The following is a 27,005-nucleotide window of genomic DNA, read 5'->3' as shown; positions in this document are numbered from 1 at the left end:
GTAGAATGATGTAGAGTGCTACTGAGAATTGTACCGCGTGACAGAACTGACATGCTTGCCATTGGTTGTCAACGCCTACTTTAGACATTCAGCCACTTTGAAATAAAGATAGATTTAGTATTAACTTGGATGCTTAATATAAGGACGTTTATGCAATTGAAGTCACTTAAACGCCTTTGCATCCGAATATCATTTAATAGCCTCACTACCTAAGCCTAGTGCTTTAGGTATAAATCTCCAGATCCGAATATCAAGTAATCCTGAGCCTTGTGCTTTACGTATAAATCATTCGAATATCCAGCAATCGCCTGATTACCTAAGCATAGGGCTTTAGATAATGAAAAATACAACATCAGAGCATTTTTCGTATGCAAAATTTTAAACCAGATGCCTTTACGTGTATGCTCGTATAAGCAGAAAAATTAAAATGTTGTTCCAGAAGGACACAAAAATATGTCTGTAACGTTTGCCAGAAATACAAATAACGAATTACAACAATTTAATGTCAAAAAACTAATAAACATTCTAAACTTTCAGTGAGAGTAGATGGCTGTAGATAACCATCTTGTTTGAAGTTTAAATATAACGGTCAAATTTGAGAAAGTATGAATGTGATAGAAGCCTAGATAAAATAATTTCACGGGTAATAGTTGGCAGTATCTGTGCTTTCTGTCTCAGGGATGATTTTGATTATGGTATAATCTGACAAGTTGCTGAAAATGCGATAATTATGCAACGGTTAAGTCGGGGAAGGGGCGGGATGCATCAGGTCAAGAAGGTAAAGTATTGCATTTAGATTTTTGTTTAAGATGTTAGAAGTTTATTAGATAATCTCATTTTATTTGTGTTTCTCTTATTCTTTTAGGTACTAATAAGCAACGGTTAATTCTATTTCGGTTTTACGCTTAAGTTCATTCATTCATGTTTAGCAAAGCTATGCTACTTATAAACTGTTTGCCAAAAAAAAAAAAATCCCAACTTTTTAAAAATTTGTTTTTTATGTTTTATTTTCGGTACGGGCAAAATTTTGTTAATTTCAGTACAGTTAATAAATAAACAAAGTTATTGCTTCACAAGCTTTTTAATTCACCTATATAAAATTGTCTTTGATTCCCTCGAAATACCTCACAACAGTAACAAAAAGGACAGTATGATTATTCATAACCTGTAACGGAGTTTCTGCTGTCTAAAATAATCATGCCATGCAAATAGTCGAAACGAAACGTAACTTCCACAAAGCCTATTTACGAATTTCACGAATTGTTTGCTAAGAAAAACTGCGCTATTTGCAAGCAGAGCTCCCACGAAATGCCTCATAACAATGGGCATTCCTCACACGTTCTATGACATTATGATGAGAAGGATATGGATGGCCATAAATATCAATACGGCGGAGTTAAAGTTCTTCAAAATAGTCATGATATGTGAATAAATGGAAATGAGAGTGACTTTCATAAGGAAGTCCTTACATAAGTGGCTCACAAAGGTCGAGCGGAAAATCGTTGATCATTGGTAGTTACCACCTGGATTCGATCCCAGTCAAACAAGCTGGCTGGATGGGCGTTTTCATGGTTTTTCTCATGTGTAACGTATACACGAACCAGTTTTCCTTAAAATGTCTTCCCCGAAGGCAGCCTTCACTTAGGCAGATAGCCCTAATGTGCTGTGCCATAATAAACTAAACTAGACGAAACCACAGGAAGGTTATGAACGGTTTGATTAAAAAAAACTGTGCCACTTACAAGCAGAGCTACCACGAAATGCCTCCCAGCGATTGGGATGGGTTTTCCACATAAGCTCCATGATACTATGAATGGTCATAAATGCTAGTATGATGAAGTTACAGTTGTCTTCGACAGTCATGCCAAGTGAATAAGCGGAATTGGGCATGATCTTTGAAAGCATTTCCTTGCGAAGGATTCTTTGATAGCACAAGATCTTCGTTCCGACATTACTTTGGTTTGATTATGTCTTACATCAGTCATTAATATATCATACAGTAGTCATTTTGACTATTCTGCTAAATCTTGTGCTACCCGCTACATGTTGCAATTGAGCAATTTTTGAAACAAGTGTGCTAAAACTTTAAATTTTAGATGCAATAATAAATTTTATTATTTAATCTATTACCTAATGTTACACGGCACCAAATCTCGTACGAATTATGCGTTGTACTCCAATCAAAGTAGATCTCATTCCATCAACATGAAACAAAGTCTCAGTGAGAAACAACAGTCAAATTTTAACGGCAGAAATTGAATTAGCTCGCTATACCAATATAGTTTTTGAAGAAGAACAAAACGAATTCTTAAATCATACGGAAAGAATGAAGCACGTGAACACGAAGACTTTTCGAAGTTTTTAATGTGTAGAACATCGTTAATTTTCGGCAGTTGTTAGGTATATGGATCTATTTAGTTGTATCTTCAGTTCCAATTTCTTTACTAAAAGGAATACCATGGGTCTACATCCAGCAACGGAGATGGCAGTCAAAAAGAAGAAAGAGAAGAAGGAAGAAGAAAAAATGGCACAGGCATCAGCCGGGATGAGGACAGCCAGAGCCGTCCAAAATCTTCGAACCCTAGCAGCAGAAGGAAGAGAAGCCGGTTGTTGCAATCAATTTTGCCTTGTCATTCGGCGGTCGCAGTTAATACACTAGACGCTGAATAAATGTGGAGGCTTGCCTGCACACTTGTGGATTTGATCAATAAACGAAATCGAAACTGATCAGCCAGAGCATTTCATAAGTGAAATAAATGCTTATTTTGGTCTTAAGAAACAGCATATTTATTTTTACAATTTCCATTCTTGTTTGCAAGATGTTACTTACTTTTACATAAAAATGTAACAAACTTTTAAGAAATAAAGCTTACGCAGCGCATATCAAAGAACACTCCAAGTAACAACGTTTTTAGCTCGACTCGTTGTTACCACACGGCGAATCTTAATAACCATTCAAAACATTACATCATGTTACCACTTAGGAAATCATAATAATTATATAGAAACATTAAATTATGTTCCACTACAGACTATGAAATTCTGTCTTATAAATTCATAGTTTGTTTTCCTAGCGATACCTTGTAAGAATAAATAGCGGTAATATTTCAGCCATAAGAAATATCTTGGTTTTTGGTTAACACAAATTTTAGTAAAGTGTATTAATAAAATTGCTTTTTTAAGTATTTTATCTTTACTTTTACGAGTACTTTATTTAATCTTTTGATGCAAGTCCACATATAATATCGTATATCACATATTTATACTTACATGGAATGATTAAATTAAATCTAATCTAATTTTCTGACTTAAACAAATTATACTAAATATCTGATCTAAATTACGGGAATACGGTACCTTACATCAGATATACGGTAAGTTGGAGATAATTTTCTTTCATGCTTCTCCTTTTTAGATTTTTCTCGCTTTCTTTTGCATTAGTATGATACTCTCAAGATATTTAAATGTATTTAATTTAATTTGGAATTCTAACAGTTTAAAAGATACAGTAAAATGTTAAAAGATAAAATATCCTCCCACTTGTCATTTTTTCGAAGCTTTCTTATCAATTTTAGAATACATTTATATCTTTCATTTTACTCTTATCTTCACTGAAAAATTTGTTTTTAAATAAATTCAGAGAATTGAAATTCACATAAATTATTCAAACATTTTAATTTTAATTTTAACATCTCTTGTCGGCTTCACCAATTATTTTTTCATTATTGTATTTTACTGAGGATTGGTTTTAGTAGTAAATAATTCTTTTTCTCTCTTTTTTTAATTTATTAATTTATAGTTTTAAAAATAATTGGATGCATTTGCGATGCGAATTTTATAACCAGTTTTCTACATAGATTCTATATTTTTGTAAAGTGTGTCTCGTTTATACTTTTTGGGATGAAGCAGTGTTAAAACGTAAGTTTCATTCTCATTTATTATTAAATGCTAATATAAGTAATCTCCTCGTTTAGGTTGTAGGTTTTCACAACTCACTTTAATGAATAAGTTAATGTATGCAAGGAGCAGAGTAATAGATTTTGCCATCGATTGGTTGTAGACTATTAAAGAGTTTATGCGTTTATTTATTTATTTATTTATTTATGTATTTATCTATGACAGTCTTTGCATAAGCATGTTCAGATAAATTGATTTTTAAAATGATCCAATTAATGCTACATTTAGCAACGGAAGTTTGTAATAAAGAAGGTAAATGAACGATCTTACCCCCTACTGACTGCCAACAGCGTGTATTCAAATCGAAACTGAAAACAATTGCATCGCTTGGAGACGTTAAAAATAAATGAGTATCCTGACCTAACTGAAAGATAATGTTTAAGAAATGATTTAACCACATTCAGTCTACTGTTTTTTATTATTCTGATATCTTGTTAAATGTTAACGCACATAATTTCAGCTAATAGCTGTATCATTACTAGTATGAAGCATTTCTCAAAATATTACTATAAATCTTTTCTAGCTCACATATATTTGTGAAACATTCCAGAATGTAGCCACATTAAAAAAAAGCGAGAAATGTCACCACTGTCTAACTCAGTGAATTTCATGCTCTGCTATTCCTTTTTATAGATATAGATAGAAGTCGACTGAACATCAGAATTACAATATTGATCATAAAGGAATGGTTCCATCGCACTAATGCAACAGTTCCGTCCCAATTTTGATTGAGGACACGCTGAGGGACCAATCGTTCTCCTAACGCTTGTTAATTACACCAAAACCATCGAAAAGACTTCCGGCTCTAATTTATAACTTTCAGTTAAGCTAATAGAAAGTATAGAAAGTGCCTCTAGTGCTGGAAAAAATAATACAATGAATCTCTTATATTGGGAGAAACTGGGTGATTTATCTCGAACCAGAATAATTCTATAACACATAACCTAGTAAATTAACTCAAATCAAGATCAGGTTCATTAAATCAATAATATGAAAGTGAAGAAAAGTAAATCTTCTCTGTTGCCTTAGCATAAAACTCAAAACTTCATTAACACACAGTCTCGCAAAACACCAGAGAAGAAATATCCATACGTAAAAAGATCAATTACCAATTCAACTAAAATGGTAAAATATATATCAAATCGTAATCTCATATACCCATAATTAATTAATTCTACACCTAAATCGCAATATGTTACCCAGGTTCTTAAGAAGATCCATGTTTCCTTAATGATTATAGGGACACATAATGGACCACTACTAAAATAAACATATACAAGAATTTTCAACTAAACGCATTTATTAGTAATCTTATAACATAAGATAGCTGGTCAATCTACCCCCAAATCCATTGCTTAAGCAATATTGCATATCATTTCTATTACAAGTATAATTTATATTAAAAATGGGTTACAAACATAAATATAAAACATGATTATTTTAATTACTATAAAACATTATCTTTGTTCTTCCCTTTGATACCTAAATAGACATTTGTAAATAAATTTTGTTTGAATTATAACAACTCTTAAAATCTTATTCAGATATTTCTACCGCTTTTCAAAAGTTATCCTACACATTTATAAATCCTTACAATCCCTGAAGTTATATTTAACCGGATTCCTTTTTGTTTAATATATTCACAGTCATTTAAGAACAAAACATTTTCCATTAATTTCAAAATTTTAAGCTCCTTTTATCCCAATTAATTTAAGAATAAAATAAAATTACCCTTACTTTACAGTGAAAAGAATGGTATAATCAAATTATAAATCCTTACAATCCTTAAAATTATATCTAACCGGATTCCTTTTTGTTTAATATATTCACGGTCATTTAAGAACAAATCATTTTCCGTTAATTACAAAATTTAAAGCTCCTTTTATGCCAATTAATTTAAGAATAAAATAAAATTACCCTTACTTTACAATAAAAAGATTGGCATAAACAAATTATATGAAGGCAATTCACATTAGGACTTCATTATAAAATTTCGATAAACCTCGGCAGAATCAGCCATATTACTATGTCCTTTCCATGGCAGAAGGTCATCAGTCACTGAAAAGAAGAACGTAGTTTTACCTTGCACTATCCACTTTAACACAAAAATCAGGATTCTTAGGTTTAGCCAGAATGATTTGAGATAAAGCAAGCCCAGCTCATTCACAACTGTCGAAGAAAATGAAAGGGAAAAAGGTACCGGGGGAACAAAGACACGCCTAAGAATCAAATCTTAAAACAGCCGCCGCGGATGGCAAGTGGACTAAGGAAAGAGATATCTTTCCCTCAGTGGAACACAGGCATCTCAATCCAATACCCTTAGACAAAATCGAAATTTTTCAAGGAACGAGAAGAGCCGGAGTCACAACTCGGCTAAATCCCCGCAGCTCGTAAGCCATAAAAGAAGGTTTATTTTTTCCCTCCTCCGAATTTGAAAAAGGTGAAAAAAAATCCTCCGTGGGCTTCACGTGCAGTAACTTTTAAAACCACAACTCTCAGCAAGAGACCTTCTCTAAATCCACCATTAGCTTCAAATAGTTACAAGTTAATCTCTATCCATTACAATCCTTTTTAAACTCCCTCCAACCAACGAAAAAGGGGTGATACTTGCAAAATTTCAAGGAATATTTTCAATTGTATTTCTCCCAAAGTTATAGTATCAGCAGTAAAAAACAGTTCAGAAAAGTTTACACTTGCAACGAAGCCGAAATTTCTCGCATCTTCCCTCCATAGAAACACGTGTTCAGTATTGAAAGTGAGGAATGATCCATTGCTGTTTGCTGCAGTCTCGCCGAATTCTTAGCCCAAGTCGGTAGCAGCATGGGAAAAATCACTTGCTTAAGAAATATAACACATTTAGAGAAAACTGCGCTTAAATGGTAACAAATTAAATTCATCATGAACTCGTACACAACACCTGCATTTTAAGGCCTATAGGCTCACCAGCATTTTAAGTGCTCCCATGCCGCCATACAATAAACACTTAATGCCAGCCTTAGCTGCAGAATCTTGTAAACGCCGGAACATTATAAGCTAATAAAGCGAGGAAAATTCAGTAACCCTCCCGCCCACAGTGTAATGGTGGCAACTATTGAACCCTGGTAGTTCAACACGGAACTAACCCTGGCGAACGAGCTGACTTGCACAGGTGTTTTCATTTTGTTTTCCTGACATAACATGTAGGCATCTTCATATCAAGCTATACTGGCAAGCTTTTCCCTAGGCAGATAATCCAGAGTGATTTCCTATATTGAAAGAAACAAGGTCTTCTCCCGAAAGAAATGCATCGTTTTTTTCTGGCATATTTCTCTGCCTTCCATAATTCTTGCCGAGGTTCTATCAGCATATAATTTAGAAGTTTCTGGTTTATGCTAATAACATAAAAGGTATATACATACAGGAACATACACTGTTTAACCCATTAACCGCCAAAACTACAAGGAATGATTCTTTTCTCATGAAAATAATAACAATTATTAAATTAAGCATTTATAACATAAATTTTATTGAAGTTAAAAAATAAAAAAATGGAATTTTTAAAATTTAAAAAAATTTAGATTTAAAAAATTTAAAGATTGAAAGTGAAATTGAAAATTAAAAAAATGCTCTTACTTGTGGAAAAAGCGAGTGTTGCGTTCGCGCAACGTCAGCGGAATAGGTCTACGGATGTTTAGTGAGTAGGATTGTACTCGTTCGATGTTTCCTTTGAGTGGAGCACCGGATTACTTTTGAGCTGTATAACGTTTTATAAATCTACAAATCACTTTAATTAATTCAATTTTAAAATATACATTATATTTCTTTTACAAATACAGATTATTTCAATTGAAAGATTCAAGCATGAAAAGCTTCACTACAATCATGATGTAAAGCTACATTGCATACTTTGCATCTATAAACAGTCTGGCTATGACACTCTTTACAAGGAAGTCTTTTGTTATCATCGGGCTTAACGATAAAATGTCTACCATCTCCATGCCAATGGTTTTTGAATGCTGAATTTATTAAGTCTTCCTGTTGCTGATCTATTTTCTGGCTAATTATACACTTTCAATAGGAGTTTGCAAAACGAATAATACAATCTCGCGTCTGAAATCTAAAAGAGACTTTTTATTTACAGTAGTAGATAGTCGTGATATTTCCCATGCATTTATCGAGGCTACATCAATGTAATTAGTAAATATTGTCCACTACCATTTTTTGCCACGAACTCTTATTCTGAAATCGGCTACTAAATTGTCACAGAAATCGACTCCACACATTTTGGCATTGTATTGTTCAACAAAATGAGGCTGAGATTTAAAAACCTTTTTCCTTTGCGTTCTTAAGTATCGGGAAACATTTTTTTATGGGCTGAATGTTTCCAAATGTTGAACCAACAGCTATAACCGAATTGTCGTTCAATCGTAAAAAAAATTATTTTGTTTTTCTCTTCATACCGGAAATCATAATAACCCCTATCTTTTTTACGAACACATTGCACAGTTTCTAGTGGACACATTTGTATGCGGGTTTCCTGAATTGTTCCTGTAGCACTGAAACCTTTATTTTTTACACAGACAGAGAAGTTGTAAAAATGTTATCAAAATAAATAGCATGAATGGCGGGGGTTTCAACAACACTGAGCAAATTTATCACTACACTTCCTCCAAGCCCAAATTCTTCATATTCTGGTAATTTTGGAGCTGTCGACGTAATAAATATCAAAATGAGACACATAACCATCAGATAACGCCAGAGTGCATGCTTTGTATCCAAATCTTATAGGTTTCTTTTTTAAAAACTTTTTTCTGACTGTGTGCCTCGATAAGGAATCATTTGCTCGTCAACACTCAGATCGTGGGAAAATATACCAAATTGTTGGAATTTCTTATTTAGTAAGTTTAGATACGGTCTCGCTTTATATAATTTATCAGTATTATCAGTTTGACTATTGTCAGCTTTAACTATTATCTGCTTCATATTCCTCTACTGCAAATGTGACAACGATTCGTTTGCAATAGGAACAGAAATATCCTTATTAAGAGACCAATACATTTCTTCTTAACGTCATCATCATTCTCCTTAACATTATTATCATCATCTGTTTCTTCATCAAAAAATCTTTAAAGGACTTCTAATGTAAAATAGCTCATTGTAGGCATTTTTAAAGCAGCCAGAACATGAACTAGAACGTCAAAAGGAATGAATAAATTCATTTCTTTCCTTCTTTACATAGACGTTCTTTGGCCTCTATAGCTATAATGGATATTGTAGCCGAATAACCATAACTGAAGCTCTCTGTAGCTGTAACCGTAATTTGGTCCTCATGTCACTTCCAGTAATTTTGAGAAGCAGGGAATACTAGAAATATCTCAGAGACCAGTGAGAACTATACACGACCGACGAGAGCATCAGTTCCTCAGTTTTCGCTAGCTGCTTAGTTTGCAGTACTGAAATATATCCCGGTTAGTTTTGCGTTTCAGAAGCGTTTTGAATTGCGTTGTGTTTAACATTCTTGGTAGTTTAGAGTGTAACTACTCATTGTACTCTCTGATTCGGTGAAGAGTTGTACGACTTCTTTTCTCGTGCAAAGTTCCAGAACTGTGAAATGTTTTCTTTGATAAAATAAATTTGGTCAACTCCTCATCGGACCTGTGTCTAATAAATCTCTTACGAACCCGTACGCACACAAAATTATTATCGAAGTTCATAACTGAAGTTGTCTTACTTGAAATGTAGAATATAGTAATATTAATTTATCTAATAATATGTTTTTAATATGATATATTCTTAATAAAAATTTCTTAGAAATCGTGTATGTCGTATAATTTTCGGCTCATGATTTTCAAAAGTTAAAATTACTAGAGAATGGTGGGGATACGCAATTAAATATGGTAATATAAAGTTGACTAGTTGACTCTGAATTTGTATTTCAGTTTTCTTTACATCATCTAAGTACGTGTTATGTTCGCATTTACTGAATAGAATTTAAGCTGGCACGAGGGAATTAAAGGAGGCTTCTTTCCCCCAAAAAAAGCAGAACCACTGAAATAACTTTAACTTTTACCATATTGCGACCGTGTTTGAGTAAATTTGTTTGTATTTTTCTAGCAATATAAAGGTCACCTTAAATTCGAGGCAGCTAGAAACATAATTGTTTGTATAATCTTCAATAATTACGAGGTTAATAGCAAAAACTAGCACGGTTTAAGATTACATAGCAACAAAAAGAAGACCAAAGTTTTGTCGTAGAAACCTTTCTATTAATATTTTGCTACCAAACGTTTTAACATATAGATCTTTCTACTATTATTCTGCTTTTTTTTGCCTTGAAGGAAATAAAATATTGAGAATAAATTCAGATAAAAAAAGGGAGATGAATTCTTGATAAAAGCGATAATCTTCGTTGCGTCAAATCTACTAAAGGAAAACTCTACTGAAGAGGGTTTCAGGTCTACTCTCAAACTTTACCTCAAAAATCTGACAAAGATTTTTTTCTTGGCGTTTATCTTTTGTATTCTCAATCGCAAAGGGAATACTTCTCAACCTATAAAAGTCTAGGCACCGTTATCCAAAAAAGTATACGTTCGCGTATTGCCTTTAAAAGGCTTTAAGAAAGCCTCAAAGCGAACTGCTCACCATTCAGGCAGAAGCCTCGACGCAAGGCATAGGAAACTTAGCACCTAAAACGGATCACGGAGCTAGATTTCAACTAGATATTTTTACAAAAAAAAAATGCATTCTTATTTTTATGGCAGAAAATGACGAAAATGGAAGTTTGTTTATTTTGAGAAAAAACAGATTTCTAAAAATATTTAGAAAAGTATCTATAATCTATTATAATATACCTAATGCATGCATTTACCTGATACACTATAGTTCTAACAAATGCGGAGACGTTTATACGCAATTTATTTTTTAAAGTAATTTTTGATTATTCTTATGAGAAATACGGGGGCTGCATTTTAATATAGCCCTTATATTTCTCAGAGTTTCGTACTATTATTACAAAATAGTAAAAACGAGAGTAAAGTACCAATAAATGTGACTCCGAAATAAGAGGAAAAGTAACTTCGAAGTGTTTGGCTATAAAAACAGAAATAAAAATTGTGTTATAATTTGTATACAAGTTACAAACTTAGCGTATGAGCAGGGTGACCTCCGCTAATACTTTCATACTCTGTCATTTAAACTATATAATACAATACAAAATTAATGTTGTCTTGACAACAGCAGTTGGCCGGAATTTTAAGATATATTATTACGAAATGCCCAGCTGCGGTAAGATACCTTTCCAGCAAAGCGGGGTTATGGTTGTCAGAAGATGCCAAGGAATGACAGGGTTGCCAGATTTTTCGCGTAATCGCCCATTTATCGACAAAATCGGCGATATGACATAGACGGAGCGAGAACATTCTAAATTGAATTCTTATCGGTTTTCCCGAGAATGTTCTCGAAGTCAGATCAAAAGCTATAAATAGCCTACCTTTTAGCAGTGTCTGAGTATCTGGAGTATGTTTAGTTCAGTAGTAGTGTCTTGAGTTCAGAGATCAGCTTGCGGAGCGACCGAACCGAGGAACCGGGCGGATATTCCAGAGGTCCGTGGTTCGATTCTCGGCGAAGGCATTGTTCATTGTTCATCTTTCCTGCTTAGAAAAAATACCTAATGTCTCTACAACCTCAGCATTACAAGATGAAATATCTTCCTCATCCCACTTAGTTAAATGCTTCTTACAATTAAAGGACTTCCAATAACTCTTTGGAATGCTAATGTTGATATCAATGGGTAAATTTAAAGCATATTTAGTTAAGAAATCATCTCTTTCATTTCCATAGAAACTGTGATGAGCACGCACATAAGCAATGCGAATATCAGTTCCTCTATTGCTAAGCGAACTGGAAATTAATAGGGTTTCGATAACTAATTTGTCACACCTGGTAATACTGTTCAAAAGTTGAAGAGAATAAAGAGAATCAGAACAAATAAGGTACCTTTAGGATGTTGTCCTATTATCCTTGATCCATTTGACGGCAAGATAAGTATACAGATGTCCTGCTTGAAAAACTGTGCATTCATTCCGAATACGATATCTAAAATAAAAAACCTCGGAATGGCCTTCAAAAAGAACAAATGCAAGGCCAAACCTGTTGTTCGTCTAGCTGCCGTAGGTAAAGAAAACCATACGAAAACTCATTTCAGTAGTCTCTTTATAATCGTAGAAATTTATGGGCTCTAAAGTAACGGGATGAGGAAGTTCAGTGAAAGGGAGAATTCCATTTATGCATACTTCCAAAGTATCAGTGGCCCACCAGCGGCCGAGCGGTAAAGTCGCTGAACACTGGTAGTTCGGTCCGAGGCTCGAATCCCGCGAACGGGCTGGCTGCATGGGTGTTTTCGTGGTTTTCCCCATGTGTAACGTGTATACGAGCCAGTTTCCCTTAGAAAGTCCTCCACGAAAGGCATCCCTCCTCTTAGGCAGATAGCCCTAGTGTGCTTTGCCATAATTAAATACACCACACACACCACCACCAAAGTATCAGTTGCATCCTTCTCAAATTTCTTTTGCTAACATTCTTTGCAAGAACATGTCCCCAAGCACTACAGTCGTAAGAAATGAAAGGTACAATACACTGCTTATACATCAGTTTCTTAACATCATAGCTTACTCCAAAAGTATTTTTGGAGACTCGGTGAAATCCATTAATAATTTTTTTGACATTTAGCAGACAGGAATTCAGTGTGCGTTTTCCATATTAATGCTTGGTCAAGAATGACACAAAGATACTTAACATTTTCTAAACATTTCAACGGAGAATCATCAAGTATCAAAGGAGCAATATTTTGTTCGTCAGACTTTCTGGGAACAATCATAGCTTTACTTTTTGAGGGGGTAAATGTGAATTTATGAGAAATCGCCCAAATGGAGATCTAAACTCAGTTTTGAATCCCGATAAATGGGCTGGCTACACGGATATTTATATTGTATTGCCAATGTGTAACATGAATACCATCCAATTTTGGGGAAAGTCATTCACTAAGGCATCACTCCCTTTAGATATACAGCCCTAATGTGCTTTGCCGTAATCAAGTAATTCAAGCTAGTCTTTCGCAATGTAACTTTTCCCTTCGAGCTAGCCGTTGCCTGATTTGCCTTGAATTAGCCAACCAAAATGATCTGTAAAATTAAAAGGGGAAAAAAGGGACAGAAAAAGAGATTTTGCTTTTAAAAGTAAGGTTTAATATTGTTGAACTGCATGACTAATTTTTATAATAAAAATCCAAAATGCCTTTTTATATATTTCACAACCCTGATCTTTAAAGCGTTATATTAACTGACGCTTTAAATCAAAAGCTTACACACATGTTTCACTTTTCTTTCATGTGAATTAATTATATTAACGTATTGCTGTAAATTTTTAGCCTATCGATGTTTAATTAACAGTATGCCATTCTGAATATTTAAGCGGCATAAAATATTATAACCAAGAAACTGAAACATACTAAATTTTACAACAATCACATGCAATACACTATGAATCCATATTCAGTTCAGCTGCACATGCATACAGTGATCGATTCGCCATCATTAATGGTAGCTGTTGCATTCTCACCCTCCTTAATATATTGCCACACTGGATTATGTACTGTTCCAGAACAATTGCGACCGAACACGTGACGTATCACCACACTGAGGGGGGGCGAATTCACTGAGAGGCTTCAGATCAAAGACACCCACTCCACGCAATTTATTCCAGTTAACGAGTTTGATGAGTTGGTGGCTAAATTTGAAATTTATGCAAGTATCTTGTTGCGCCGGGATAAATAGTTAAAATTCATCGAAATTCCCGAAACTGGAAATTGCTAGATTTAATAGATTCGATTGAACATGAATATTTAACTTGCTGCGGGATGCAAATATTCTGTGTCGTCAGTTCTATAAGGTGCAGTGATATCATTTAATTTATCTGACGTTTCAATATTATGCGCAGTATGTATTTGAAACTACTGACACTTGAAATTTTCTAACCGTTGATTAAATTACGGCACCAATACTTCGTAAATTAATCTCGACTTCTGTGTATTATAAACTTTATTTACGAGTTTCTTTGCCATTTAAGGTTTAGGTTAACGAACACGTTATTTCTTATGTTCGATCTTTTCTGCATTTTTTTATTTTCCGCGGACTCTTCCAGAAATGTAAATAAACTGAGTGAACCTAAACAGCGACCCTGAATTTAAGTTAAGCAAAGAGTTACAGGCTATTTAGCCCGTTATGCAAGAACATTCATATTAAACCTGCAATTTATCCGCACTGATTTTTTGATGATTTCTTTTGATGTAGTCAGAATAGACACTTCACGTTTATTTTCTCTTCCCGGCTTGTGTCGTAACCATGGTAGCGCCCACCTGCGACCAAGCGGTAAAATCGATGAACATTGGTTGTTCGATCTGAGGTTCGAATCCCGCGAACGGAGTAGCTGCATGGGCGTTTTCGTGGTTTTCCCCATGTGTAACGTGTACACGAGCCAGTTTCCCTTAGAAAGCCCTCCATAAGGGCATCCTGCCCCTGAGGCAGATATCCCTCGAGGTTTTGCCATAATCACAACCTGAAGCAAACCTAAACGTAACGTTTGGTGTGGACATACTCAACTGGTCAATGTTTACGTTTACATGTAGGGTTTTCGAAAATGAGAGTAATCAGAAACAGTCTCAAACAAATCATTCAGTAGTCAAAACATTTCAGTACTCTCAATGAGTTAACATGAATATTTAAACATAAAAAAAATCATTCGAGATAGAAACACGTAGATTGAAAACACGTGTTGAACGTTGGACAGAACACAGGTACGTTAGGTTGGTCATTTTAATCTAAAGCATTATTCGATTCTTTAGAGAATCGGAGAATTGCGTGCATTATAATATCTATGAAATTCTATGAAATCTATGAAAATTATTTTAAAATAAGAAGTAATAATTTATTTAGATTTAAATAAAACTTAACAACTGGCAGTCCTGCGGTCGTAGAGCATGAGCAGTTTGCACTTAATGATTTTTCAACCCTAGTCGCTTTTATTCCGTATTTGATTGTTTGTTTTGTTTAATAATATTTGTTAATTTTTGTTTTATTTTTTTGTAGCGAGTACAAAACTTTCCTAACTATAAATACAGAGTTGGAGGAATGTGTAAAATTAAGATTTCGTACTTTATACAAAATTTTATTTTTTTTAAATTAAAAAGCGCCAAAATATGAATCCCTGTGTCATTGAAAATATTATTATATAGAATGTATATATCTAGAACCAACATGTGCGAAGGTAAAGGCCAGGCAAGTATTTTACTGGGCACGAAATTATAGCTTGCGGCTTTTATTGGGTTGTCGCTTATGAATGTTAATATTGAAAAGAGAAAGAAGATCCGAAATCGGTGTTTTGAGCAGTGTTTCAAGCAAAATAATATGTAGTTTCAAGCAAATAATAAGTGCATCAAGTCTGAAAATAATCGAAAAAATCGAAGATTTGAGCACGGCAAAGCATACTAGATCTATCTACATAAAAGGGCGATGCTTTCACGAAGACCTTTAAAATAAAATTTGCTTGTATTCATGTTACACATGAAGAAAACTATAAAAAAACACGAATCTCTCCCTTATGCCAGAATTTAAGCCCACGTCCATCTATCAGTGGTCGGATTTTTTATCAGTTTGGCCACTTGTGATTATTCGGAAATATATGAACTTGGAATTTTTTATAGTTCTCTGTATCGGGATAAAACATTCATTATTCTGAAGGGTTTTGTTTCTCCTAAAATGTGTTGGAAAAATGAAAATAAATTATGAAATTGAGACCTTCCTACTTCGAGGTGGACCTCTGGCGGGACCAGTTTGAATATATACAATTGCTATCCAGTTAAGTATTTAATATTTTGGCATTTGTGTTGGTGTTATCCATCGAGAAGTACAAAAATTATTTTTTGAAACATACAAGTGATGTAATTTGTTGGCAGTTTGCTTGAATCCAATGTGTATTGCGTTCATTTTAAAATAGGTAAGAGTCTTATATGAGTCTTCTATTTCTTTTAGTTGACTTTATTGTTTAGTTCTGTTTGTTGTTATAGCTTCTTAGACTAAGAGTAGAGAATAGAGGGTAGAGATTATTTAAAATATATATAACGAATTACGAATTTTTTTCGCACGTGCTTCAAAATGAAAATACTGCATAAAGAAATTGTTACCATTTACCGGTTTAAAATTTTCGTTAAGTAAATAACTCTATATCAGAATTATCTTCACTTTGTAAAAGTAAACGAAATAAATGATGTCAGTAGCAAAATACATTTTGCTTAACATGACTTACGTTCTCAAAACTTTGAAAATAGTTGTAATCTCATATAAGCACCTAATGCTAATTTCAAATAAGAGTACTGTGTACATTTCGAGTGACAAATATTGCTGTCCACCACCTTCAGAATATTTTTTTCTCAAAACGAATTGGTGAAATCTATTTAGGAAACGGATACTTAGCAAATGCAGTGTGACTGTTTGGAGATGCTTGTTGAAGAAGATTCATAAAATAGTCTTCTTTTCAGCTGTTTTTCTGAAACAAATGTTGTAAATCTGTTTCCTATTGCTTTAGCACCTTGAGCATTACACAACAGAAAAGGATCACGAATTTCTGCTGCGCAAGTAATACTTGTTATCATTTCATTTTCCTCCAAATTATTTCAGTTTAAATAGACTTTACAAGCAATCAACAAATCCGAAATTATGTATTTATTAGATTATATCCTCGCAAAATTTACTGTTCTTCTTATTAAACAAATCTTTAATATTCCGGTAGTAATGGAAGATTTTTAAAACTAGAGAAACATTTTCTTGAAATTAAAATACAGTCACTTAATCTTTTCTGATAATCTCATGCAATTAACTAAGAAATGGAATTTTATTCATTAGAATTAAAGTACTCTGAAATCCTTTAAGACCTCGGAAATTTCATAATCTTTTGCCAGGAATAAAAATAAATTAATCCGTATTTAATTTCCTTTCCAATGTTAGTAGTTATCCGAAAACTAATTACGATTCGGTCTAAAGATTTCTTAAAGAATCGCAAATTAATTACCTAATTCTTCAGACTTAATGATTATATAATACATCTAGTTTGTATACACCATTCTTCAATAACATAATGCTCTAATTACAAATTAAATCTAGTTACGTTGAGTCTTGAAAATATTATGTAATTTTTGCAAAAGATAATGACTACTATGTGGTTGTTCTTCGCCGTAGATTATATTTTGATTTCCGTCTGTAAGAGACGAAATAACATATTCAATTATTTTAAATTAAGGATCTAAAAATTAATTTTAATAGATTACGTTCATGATAATTTAATACCTGATAATCTTCTTATAATCTCCCCCAATGAGCGAAAAGAGGGTACTGTTCAACAATGAAATTGCATCGTCATGAATTAAAAGTCATAGAAAATTAAGTTTAAATTTAAATGTTATATGTAATAAAAACGAAAAACAATAATTTTCTCTTTATTATCTTCTTCTTAAAAATGAATCGTATTATTTTAAGCAACTTTATAAGAATTAAAGGAAATATGTATTTTAATTAACTATTTTATATAACTTTTTTTTCAGTTCACATGGTATTCAAAAACTCTTCAAAGTTTTAATTTAGACTTATGCAATTGGATAAGTTGTATGAGAATCGAGTGTTTCTGAGGAACATAGAAAATAAATATGTAAGATTTTATCTTAAATAATGCAGTCACTTTATTATTTTTATTTTACTATCATTTCTACTTCCGTAAACTCACCCCAGAATGCAAATTAGTTAAAGTTCAGGAATTTCGGAAACAGATCTTTCGGCAGCGTCTGCTGACTGTTAATATGTTGCGTCTTTTTGTTAATTAATTCATTTATAGACTTTGACTTCGGTAAGCCGCATTAGCTTTGCGAACACTTAGAGTGAAGCCTAGTGCATTTAACTTGAATGTTTGTTTTGCATTTGCAACCTACAGAGATTGTATTCCTATTACATTCCTGAATTTTAGGCAAATGTCAGGTTGACGTGTTAATAATAGATTTTATCATAAAACTCTAAATTCCGTGCTCAGGAGTTAAGATATGGCAATAACGTCGACTGTTTTAATGGTTCTAGCAGTTTGGCAGTTTATAGCATTATAGAATCGTACAATTAGTCTAAATAACTGGGATTCTAAGCTAGAGTGCCGAAAACATTCTGTGGCTAAGTTGCAAGAAAACCAGAAACGTAGCAAGGAATATAGAGAAAGTGTTAGTAGAACTATAGAGAAACGAACTAATTATGCGATAGCTATAGTGTGCTATGAGTAGAAATGTGTTAAATGAGGTGTTGGGAGAACTAAAAAGTTAGATAATTGCTGATATTACTTTGAAAAGAGCTTGGAATGTATGAACATTTGAATGCAGCTTGATTTTTTTATCAACGAATACAAGGGATACATTGATAATGGTGCCGCACCTTTGTAAAATCGCTCTCTGTTCGAGAAGACATTCATAACAGTGCAACTGCATAAAGGAACGTGCACAAATCAAGCATTTGGTTTTCGCTTGAAACTAAATGTCGGCACTTGGAGTTTGATTTTCATTTCAGTCATTGATTAATTAAGCAGGGGAAGAAACAAATGTTCGGCACCTTCATGAGAAACGTGGACTGAAAGATTAATTTTGGTCCCGCTCGGCAAAAAGACACTGAAGTTCGTGCACAAACTGACTTAATTCACTATTCTACAAAGAATTTCAAATGTAAATAAATGGCGGCTTCGTTAGGCTTAATATCAATTAAGCAATTTTTAAATTGTTCATAATTCTACAACTATTGCATGCATATTAACTCTAACAAACAAAGTCATAAAAACCTTAACCGCAACGTAAGAATGTTGCGGTTAAGGTTACATTCATACGTACATTCATACGTACTTAGAGACGCCACAAAAAAATCTCTTCTAAATCCATTTAAAATCTATTTTGCAATCCGTTTTGGAAATAAAGTCCTTTATTCTATCCGTACGTACAGATGTCACACAAAAGCATTTGCAAATGGATTCGAGAGTGGTGAAAGTGAATGTGAACTATGACACCAGAAATTTTTTGTGATTACAATGTCTCCTCTACTTCGCCCAAAAAATTAAATGAATCTATAAATATAAATAAATATATCTTCTACAATATCTCTTTACTGGAGAATTTAAATGAATAAGTGAATATTTTTAACAAATATTCAATTATTCATGCGTTCCATCTAATAGTTTAAATATCCTCGTTTTCTTTCGGATATTAATGCACATGCTGAAATTTATACATATATATATATATACAAATTACTGCTGCTAAACGAATGTTTAGAATCTCCCATATTTAATATTTTCCCTTTGCTAGTGTGTCCCAAAACTTTTAGCATCGAGACCTGGGAAATTTCTAAGAAACAAAACAAAGTTGCTTTCTAGATATTCCTTAGAAAAATTTTTTGTGTCTATGAAAGTGAAACAAAGGTATCAGAAAATAGTTTTGCAACGGATTAATAATGAAAAAATATGAATAACTATCAACAATGAATTAAATCAGTTAATAATTATAAATTAATTCATAATTTAAATAAATATATATACATAACTATAAACCAAAACAAAAAAATGCTGAAATATCTTCTCATTCCTTAATGAAAATTAATGATACAACCCCTGTTGGGAAACAGACTTTATTCTTTATTCGAAATCTACGTTTCCAGAAATTGCATAAATTATTATATAATTTTTTGAATTATAAAATTCGGCTGCCGATCAGTTTCAAGCGACAAACTGATCTTCAGTTTATGCATGCTTCTAGTTATGAAGATTTTTGTGTTAACGGCTGACTTGCATAAGGCTGAATAGCGCCGTTATAAAACAACCCCGAATTAAAATTGCTGCATGGTTTGTCTAGGACGGTTGTTATCTTGCCAGCTTACTCTACGGGAGAATATTAAAGTGCGACCTTTATTAAAGAGAACCGTTAGAAACATTTTAATTTCTAAAATTGGTAGTCGGATGATAAAGTTGCGACAGGCAGTTTTGTACATAATAGCTGCTTTGATGTATAATTTGCAAAATTTGCATATCAGGTCTAAATATAAGCTCCGCAGCAAATTCAGCTACGACATAAATTCAACGCTTTCATTCAAAATCATAATCATGAATTTAATTAAGATACTTCGATAATATTTGGAAGGAAAAATATTTGTCTTGCAATATTTAGGCTTAAATGTTTCATTTTGAAAAGGATATTGCGACCTGCGACATAAGATAATAGATACTTAGTAATCATGTTGTTAGAAATTCATAATACACCTCAAGGCACAAAGATGCTAATAAATGTAAATGTACCTTCTCCAGAAATGAATCGGACATCGTAAAAAAGTGCTGAAATTACATATTCTGTGTAAATGATTCTGATTAACATCGACGCTTGGGAAGTTGTCATTATAGACATAAACTGATTAATTAAACACAAACAGATATGTAAGAATTTAAAATTATATATACATAATGTATATATATGTATATATCCTTATCCCGTATTATATTTTATAAATATCTATCTATCTGTCTCTCTCTGTATATATATATATATATATATATATATATATATATATATATATATATATATATACTGTATAGTACTGGCGTAATACTGTATAATGCTGGCGTAATACTGTATAGTACTGACGCCTTCTTTAACCGGATAAATATTTTTACTTTTGTTTTCCACAAGCATCATATTATAGCAATTCAGCAACCAATAACCCCATGGTTCCTTCTTATTAGTAATTTTGGCTTTTTTTCATCATTTATTAACTTATTGTAAGTAGTTTCGGTTATTCGAAACGAACTGGAGATGTATTTCATGCTTTGCCGGCTTGCCATATAGCAATCTACGTATAAAATGTCTAGGCTATGTATGAAAAGTTTTACGCTTAGAAAATCGAAGTCTTCGCTAAACTGTATTCTCAAAATGCCAAAATCTCCCTCCCCGTCTATTACGCGTCCCATCCGTTTCCTTCCCTCCACGTCCATTAACGCATAAGAGGTGCGAAGTTATGACATCCTTTATATTTCTTAACAAAGAAGCTTCCATTAGCCTTGTAGAACAAGCTATCTTCAATAAACTGATACAATACATTTGGGAAAACTCCACCTGCTGCTGCATACTTTAGGGGGAGGGAGGAAAACAAGATCGCAGTCTCGTCCATTTCGGTCGGTTTTGGTTGTTTGAATGAAGTGCCGTCTGGGGCGTTTTGGTCTTCAAAGGGTTAATCGTTTCATACATAGCCGGCCAGATTTCGAAATTCTATAAAATGTCTTGGATATTCCATAGAAATCCGGATTTTTTTACTATATATATATATATATATCGAAGTCCATATATATATATCGCACTCCCTTCAAAACTCAAAATGACACGTAACAATGAGAATGAATAATTTGCATTTTTAGAAAAATAAATCTCTGGCTGCTGAAAACTCGCTATTTTGAAAACAAAATGCATACTTTTTACACTGTGCAACACAAGAAATCTGCATGCTGTAATTTTAAAGTTTACAATATTGTCTTTCGTTACGTGAGTATAAAAAACGCATGCTGTTCTTAATATGCAAATTATAGGAATCCAAAGTCAGATGAATAATTTATACGTAGGGTGTTTTTGGAGTAAGGGCCGTTTTGTTGTATACACTAATACGTGTCGCGCGGGTGGCAACGAGTGTTTGCGTCGTGTTCCGGCATCCCTTGGAAACAACCGTGCTCAGTTGCAGTTGTGTAGATAACTACTGCAGATATTCACTAGCAGGCAGTCACAAGTTTACAGAGCTATTGCTATGAGTGAAGGTAAAGTGCGTAAATGGGTCAGAGACTTCAAAGCTGGCCGCGACAACGTCCGTCCATGATGAGTCCCGCTCTGTTTGCCCATCTGTGATCACAGACTATATGCTAACTTCAGATAAAGCAAAAATTCTTGAGAGGCTTCACCATAAGCACTCTTTCAAACGAATTTCCTGAAGTGCCTAATCTAGGACGTGAAAACGGCCGTGACCTCTTGGTTATCGGAGCAGGCGGCAAGTTTCTATGAAAAGGGTATTCAAAATCTAGTTCTAAGGTATGATAAGTGTTTAAACAAACTTGGCAACTATGTTGAAAAATAAAGAAACGCATGTAGAATCTGAAAGTATATTTCGTTTTTGAAAATTTTCTTTCGTTTATTTTTATTTACAAACGATCCTTACTTAAAAACCACCCCTCGTAATAGCAATGTACTTACACAGTAATATTTTGCAGAGATCGAGAATGATCAAGAGAAAATAGGCAAGAAAAACAAAATTGCTAACTGAGAAAAATTAAATAAATATAATTAATGAATTAATTAAAACTTGAAAAGATTCTTAAAGAAACATGGTGAAGAATGTTACGAGCATCATTTATTAACATAAAATAATTAATAACTATGAGTATTATTATCAGTAGTCTTTATTACTTCATAAATTTACTATTAAAAGTTAGAAGTTAGGAATTTCATAAATGATATTTAGCAAATTTTTAGTATTATTCGCTTATATTAGTTAATAAAGTTGCTTCTTTTATGTAGCAATTCTGATCCGGTTTCAAAAATATTCTTGAACTTTTATATCGAGAAGCTTCAGATTAATTTGCTGAAGAGAAATTAGTTAGCGCTAAATGATATTAATTTTATTTTCCTTCATTTAACTTTAACAGAGGTCTTCTCTGAGTCTCTCTTCTCTTGAAATTAGACTGTCTGCTTTAAAGGTGACTGCCTGCTTATAACACACAATATGCTTATAACACACGAGTCAAAATGCAGCTTGTAGAGTTTTACATGTTTGGCTATTATCCAAAGTAGCTGAACTCTTAGTAGACGTTAAGCGATTTATCGCTAAATATAAAATAACCGCTGAAACTTGAATGTAAAAGACTCTTTATTTAAAAGTAAATAAGATAAACAGAAGGAAATCCTGGTAACTACAACTTTTTCGCCATTTATGGCAGGAAACTAAAAAAAGCAGTAAGTCAAATGTAAAGCTTAAATAATAAACAAATAGCCAAAGGTAACACAGAGCAATTTAATACGAAGTTGGCTCAGAACTTTACACGTGTGAAATTCAAATATCTGCAATTATAATGCAAGGCCGAAGACAAGAACTGAACTCCTATCTATAACAGTAACCTAGGATCGTAGGCTCAAGAGGCAGAATACGCTCTGTCTTACAAGCTCAAAACTTCGCTTTATATACAAGTGCACTAAATTTGCGTTCTGGCGGGAAATTGAAAGTGAGAAGCGATAGTACAGATCCAAAGCATAAAATAACTGTAACACATATCTCTTAAGTATAAATAAAACATCTCGGAGTCGATAATTAAAGCAATGAAGGCACCTATTTATTAATAAAATAACTCCCACACAACAATAAAAGCCAGATTTTTTAAGCCTCGAGGGCAGAGTTAAGTCCTAACGCAATTTCGTTTAGTCACATTACCTGCAAAAAGGAAAATGAATGTTTATATTAGGTGAATGTCCACAAGCAGCCGAGCCGTAAAGTCCCTTAACACTGGTAGTTCGGTCGAAGGTTCTTCGAATTCCGCAAACGGAATTCGAAAATATTGGCTGGCTGCATGAGCGCTTTCGTGGTTTTCCCCATATGTAACACGTTAATGCGAGCCAGTTTCCCTTAGGAAGTCCTCGATGAAGACATCACTCCCTTCTGTATGGTGCCTTAGGGAGGAACGTATAAATAATAAATAATAATATATTAGGTGAATCACACATCACTTGACATAAAACAGGTCTTCTGCTTGAGGAATGACTCCCGCCATCTGTTATATAACTGGTCATAAAATCAAAGGAACCTCACCTATACAAAACCAAATCATTTTTCTTCTAAATACTCATTTTAAATTACAGAGGATAAGTATTTAAAAATACATTATAATCTTTCTTGCATAAGAATGAAACAGAGCAAACGTTTTTAATGAAATTTCAGTAATACTTTCTACGTATTAGAATTATTGATCTTTCAGTTAAATACTTAAAAATTTGAATAGCTGTTTGTTAAGTAAAAAGATTGTTTCTCTTGAGGATTCAGATTACCCAAATAAATCTAAGCTACAATTGTAAAAGTAGGAAATTATTATCAAATCAAGTAAACGTCCTTTTAGTATAAAAAGAATAAAAGATTTAATCTTGCAGCTTATTTTTTATCAAGAAATTTCTGAACAGAATTTAGCAGTTTCACATAATTCATTACGAACTAAAACTGATTCTTCATTTTTAAAAACAACTTAAATGCGGTTCGAAATTTTATCAGCAATATTTTTTCTCAATAAAAAATTTAATTTTAGGGGAATATAAGAGAAAAGCTGGTGGGTTAATTAGTTATATAATAATGCTTTTTTAATAAGTTAGAATACTCCCTATTAAGCTTTTGACTTCGTTCTGTTTTATTTGTCTTAACAAATTTTATTTTTCGAAATTTCTGTTAAAAGCTAATTTTTAATGAAAACAAAAAATCACCTGTTTTCTACAGTATCTTTTCCTGGAGACCGATTCCATCACACACGTGGCAAGCCTTAAATGTAAAGTCTATTAATGCATCATATGGCTAAGTAATTATCGTGTTTGCTTTTCCTTCGAATGGTTAATAAAATTAAAATAACTTTAGAACACGTTAAGAATTCTCAACTCATGAAAATTGGAAACATGGAAAAATTCTTTTGCCTGTGACTAATTTTTTTTTCTTTGAAATATCTTATTATTTTTAAAACGTTAGCTAACAAGAAAGTTTTTTTTTTAATCCAATGTATTATGTCTGATTATTTAAGTAACTACAAACTGGAATTTTTCTTAGCAGTTAATGTAGATAATAGCATCTTTGCCTTGCAATTTAAGTTTAGAATTTCACATAATAGCGAACATCATGTGCGAGAACGATATATGATGAGTGTAAGTTGATTTTTTCATTAAACGTAGCATTTCTAAGTGTTGAAATTATTTCTTTTTCTCTCCGATGGAGTCAGTTTTTCTTTTATTATTTATCGTCTGTCGCGCCGACTAGGTCACGTGACTGCCGGCAGAGGAAAGAATGTAATAACACTTTTAGTTTAGCTTGAGTGTGACGCTTGAAATGATCTGTTTCTTGGCCACATAGCTGTAATCAACAATTATAATAATCGTTCTTGATAAATTAATCTTGGCCCTATGAAATTTATATTATTCGTAAATTTTGTGTTTTGAATAATGTAAATAATGTACATACGCTCTTCATTAGATATTTCTGTGTTTCAACTGGAAGTTCTTATTTTCAAGTTGAATCTTTACGTGAAAATGGTATATTGACTCTTGATATACTAGTATATTCTAGATTAAATTAATGCTCTCTCAACTCGTGAAAAATAGAATCGTGAATCGTGATCATAACGTAATGTTATACATGAAGTATGAATGCAGAAAACAGAAAACAGAACGTCACAGCCTATATCATTAAATATAAATATTACATGTATTTATACATACATATGTGTCTGGCTGTAGCATATCGGACTGGCTGCATGAGCATTTTCGTGGTTTTCTCCGTGTGTAACGTGAATAGAAGTCAGTTTCCCTTAGAAAGTCTTTCACGAAGGTATCCCTCATCTAAGGCTGATAATCCTCGCGGGTTGTTTGTGATAGTCAAATGAAACCCAATCCCTTCTACACAAGCGCACGCTCTAACTTAAGCAGCTACAATTTCAGTGGTTTTCAATTTAACCAACCGATCTTTGTTCACGAGTATTTAGTTCAATCCGGATTCGACTGCACTTTTCCTATAATTCCACACATTAATTGAAAATATATATTATTATAATTAATTCCTAAATCTTAAATTTTGTACGTGGTTAAATACATGAAAATAAATTTTCCAATCGCTCCACTTATAAACCATGGTATTTCAGACAGTAACGTAACAATATTTTATTTTCCTTCTAGGCGAAAATATTGGTCAAACATGTCCTCCAAGTCAGTTCCGATGTGCGAACAGCCGCTGTATCTCGGAATCATATGTCTGTGATGGAGACAACGACTGTGGAGACTGGTCCGACGAAAGCAAATGTCGTAAGTCTCAAAACTCGTAGGAAATCAATGAAATTTATTACATGTGTCAGGTGGTGCTTTCTTTCAATGGCGATGTGAAGAATTTACTTTCTCTTCGATCTGACAGATACAAAATGGCGAAAGTTCGAAAAAATACGTTCTATGTACAATTTTGATTCCTTTTGACATATTGCCCTAAACAGTCACTGAGTTGTCAGAGTTCGAGAAAAATGAAGCACCATGGTTTCGAAAAACGTAGCTTTACATTACCTTTCATAAAATAAATAAATAAACAAACTGGGAAAAATGCACAGGCAGTAAAACGTGAATTATTTTTTATTCATAAAATGAGACTGAATTTAAGGATTTCTTAAAATTTTCGCCTAAAGTTTTTCACATGTAGAAGTAAGACGAGTGATAATACGGTTTGGGCAGCCATACTAAATACTTATGAGCATGTTAATAAAGAAGTTCGGAATATAAACCTTCTTACAGGAGGTATTGTATTACAGAAATAAAAAAATAATCCAACTGAAATTTTTTCGAGCAGAATCTGTGTATTATTGGACGAGTTAAAGCAACAAGACAGCTTAATATTCATACATTTGCAGGACTAGTTTCGAAGGTTTTTAATCTAGAACCTTGTTCTTCAGCTGCAAAATGGAAAATATATGTAAATTACGCATATTCTTGTTGATTTAACTCCTCCAATAATCTTTTTTTCGGCGTGTTATATTAACTCAAATAAGAATCTATGTATATTTATTCTCGAGATGCTAAGATAAATTCAAACTGTTAAGTACTGACGTTTTAAAATATTACAACTTGAAAACCAAAAGATAAGATAATAAACGAATTAATAATTTTCCAAGTTAAAAGACAGCTATAGTTTAGAAATAGCAAT

The 27,005-nt window shown here is 33.0% G+C and overlaps 1 protein-coding gene across 1 annotated transcript in view; it reads left to right on the top strand.

Moving 5' to 3' along the window:
- Lrp4 (LDL receptor related protein 4) overlaps window positions 1-27,005 on the top strand; it is a 1,066,574-nt gene that overhangs the window by 589,048 nt on the left and 450,521 nt on the right. The window contains exon 6 of the mRNA XM_085821440.1: window positions 25,997-26,122. Within this exon, the coding sequence (XP_085677566.1) occupies window positions 25,997-26,122 (126 nt within the window). The remainder of the gene's footprint in view (window positions 1-25,996; window positions 26,123-27,005) is intronic.

This window comes from Stegodyphus dumicola, chromosome 7 (genome assembly GCF_044657685.1).
Source record: "Stegodyphus dumicola isolate Sdum_Otavi_A_Nest chromosome 7, ASM4465768v1".
In the NCBI taxonomy this organism is placed as follows: Eukaryota; Metazoa; Arthropoda; class Arachnida; order Araneae; family Eresidae; genus Stegodyphus; species Stegodyphus dumicola.
The sequence above is the reverse complement of the archived record's forward strand: the minus strand, read 5'-3'. Positions and strand labels throughout refer to the sequence as shown.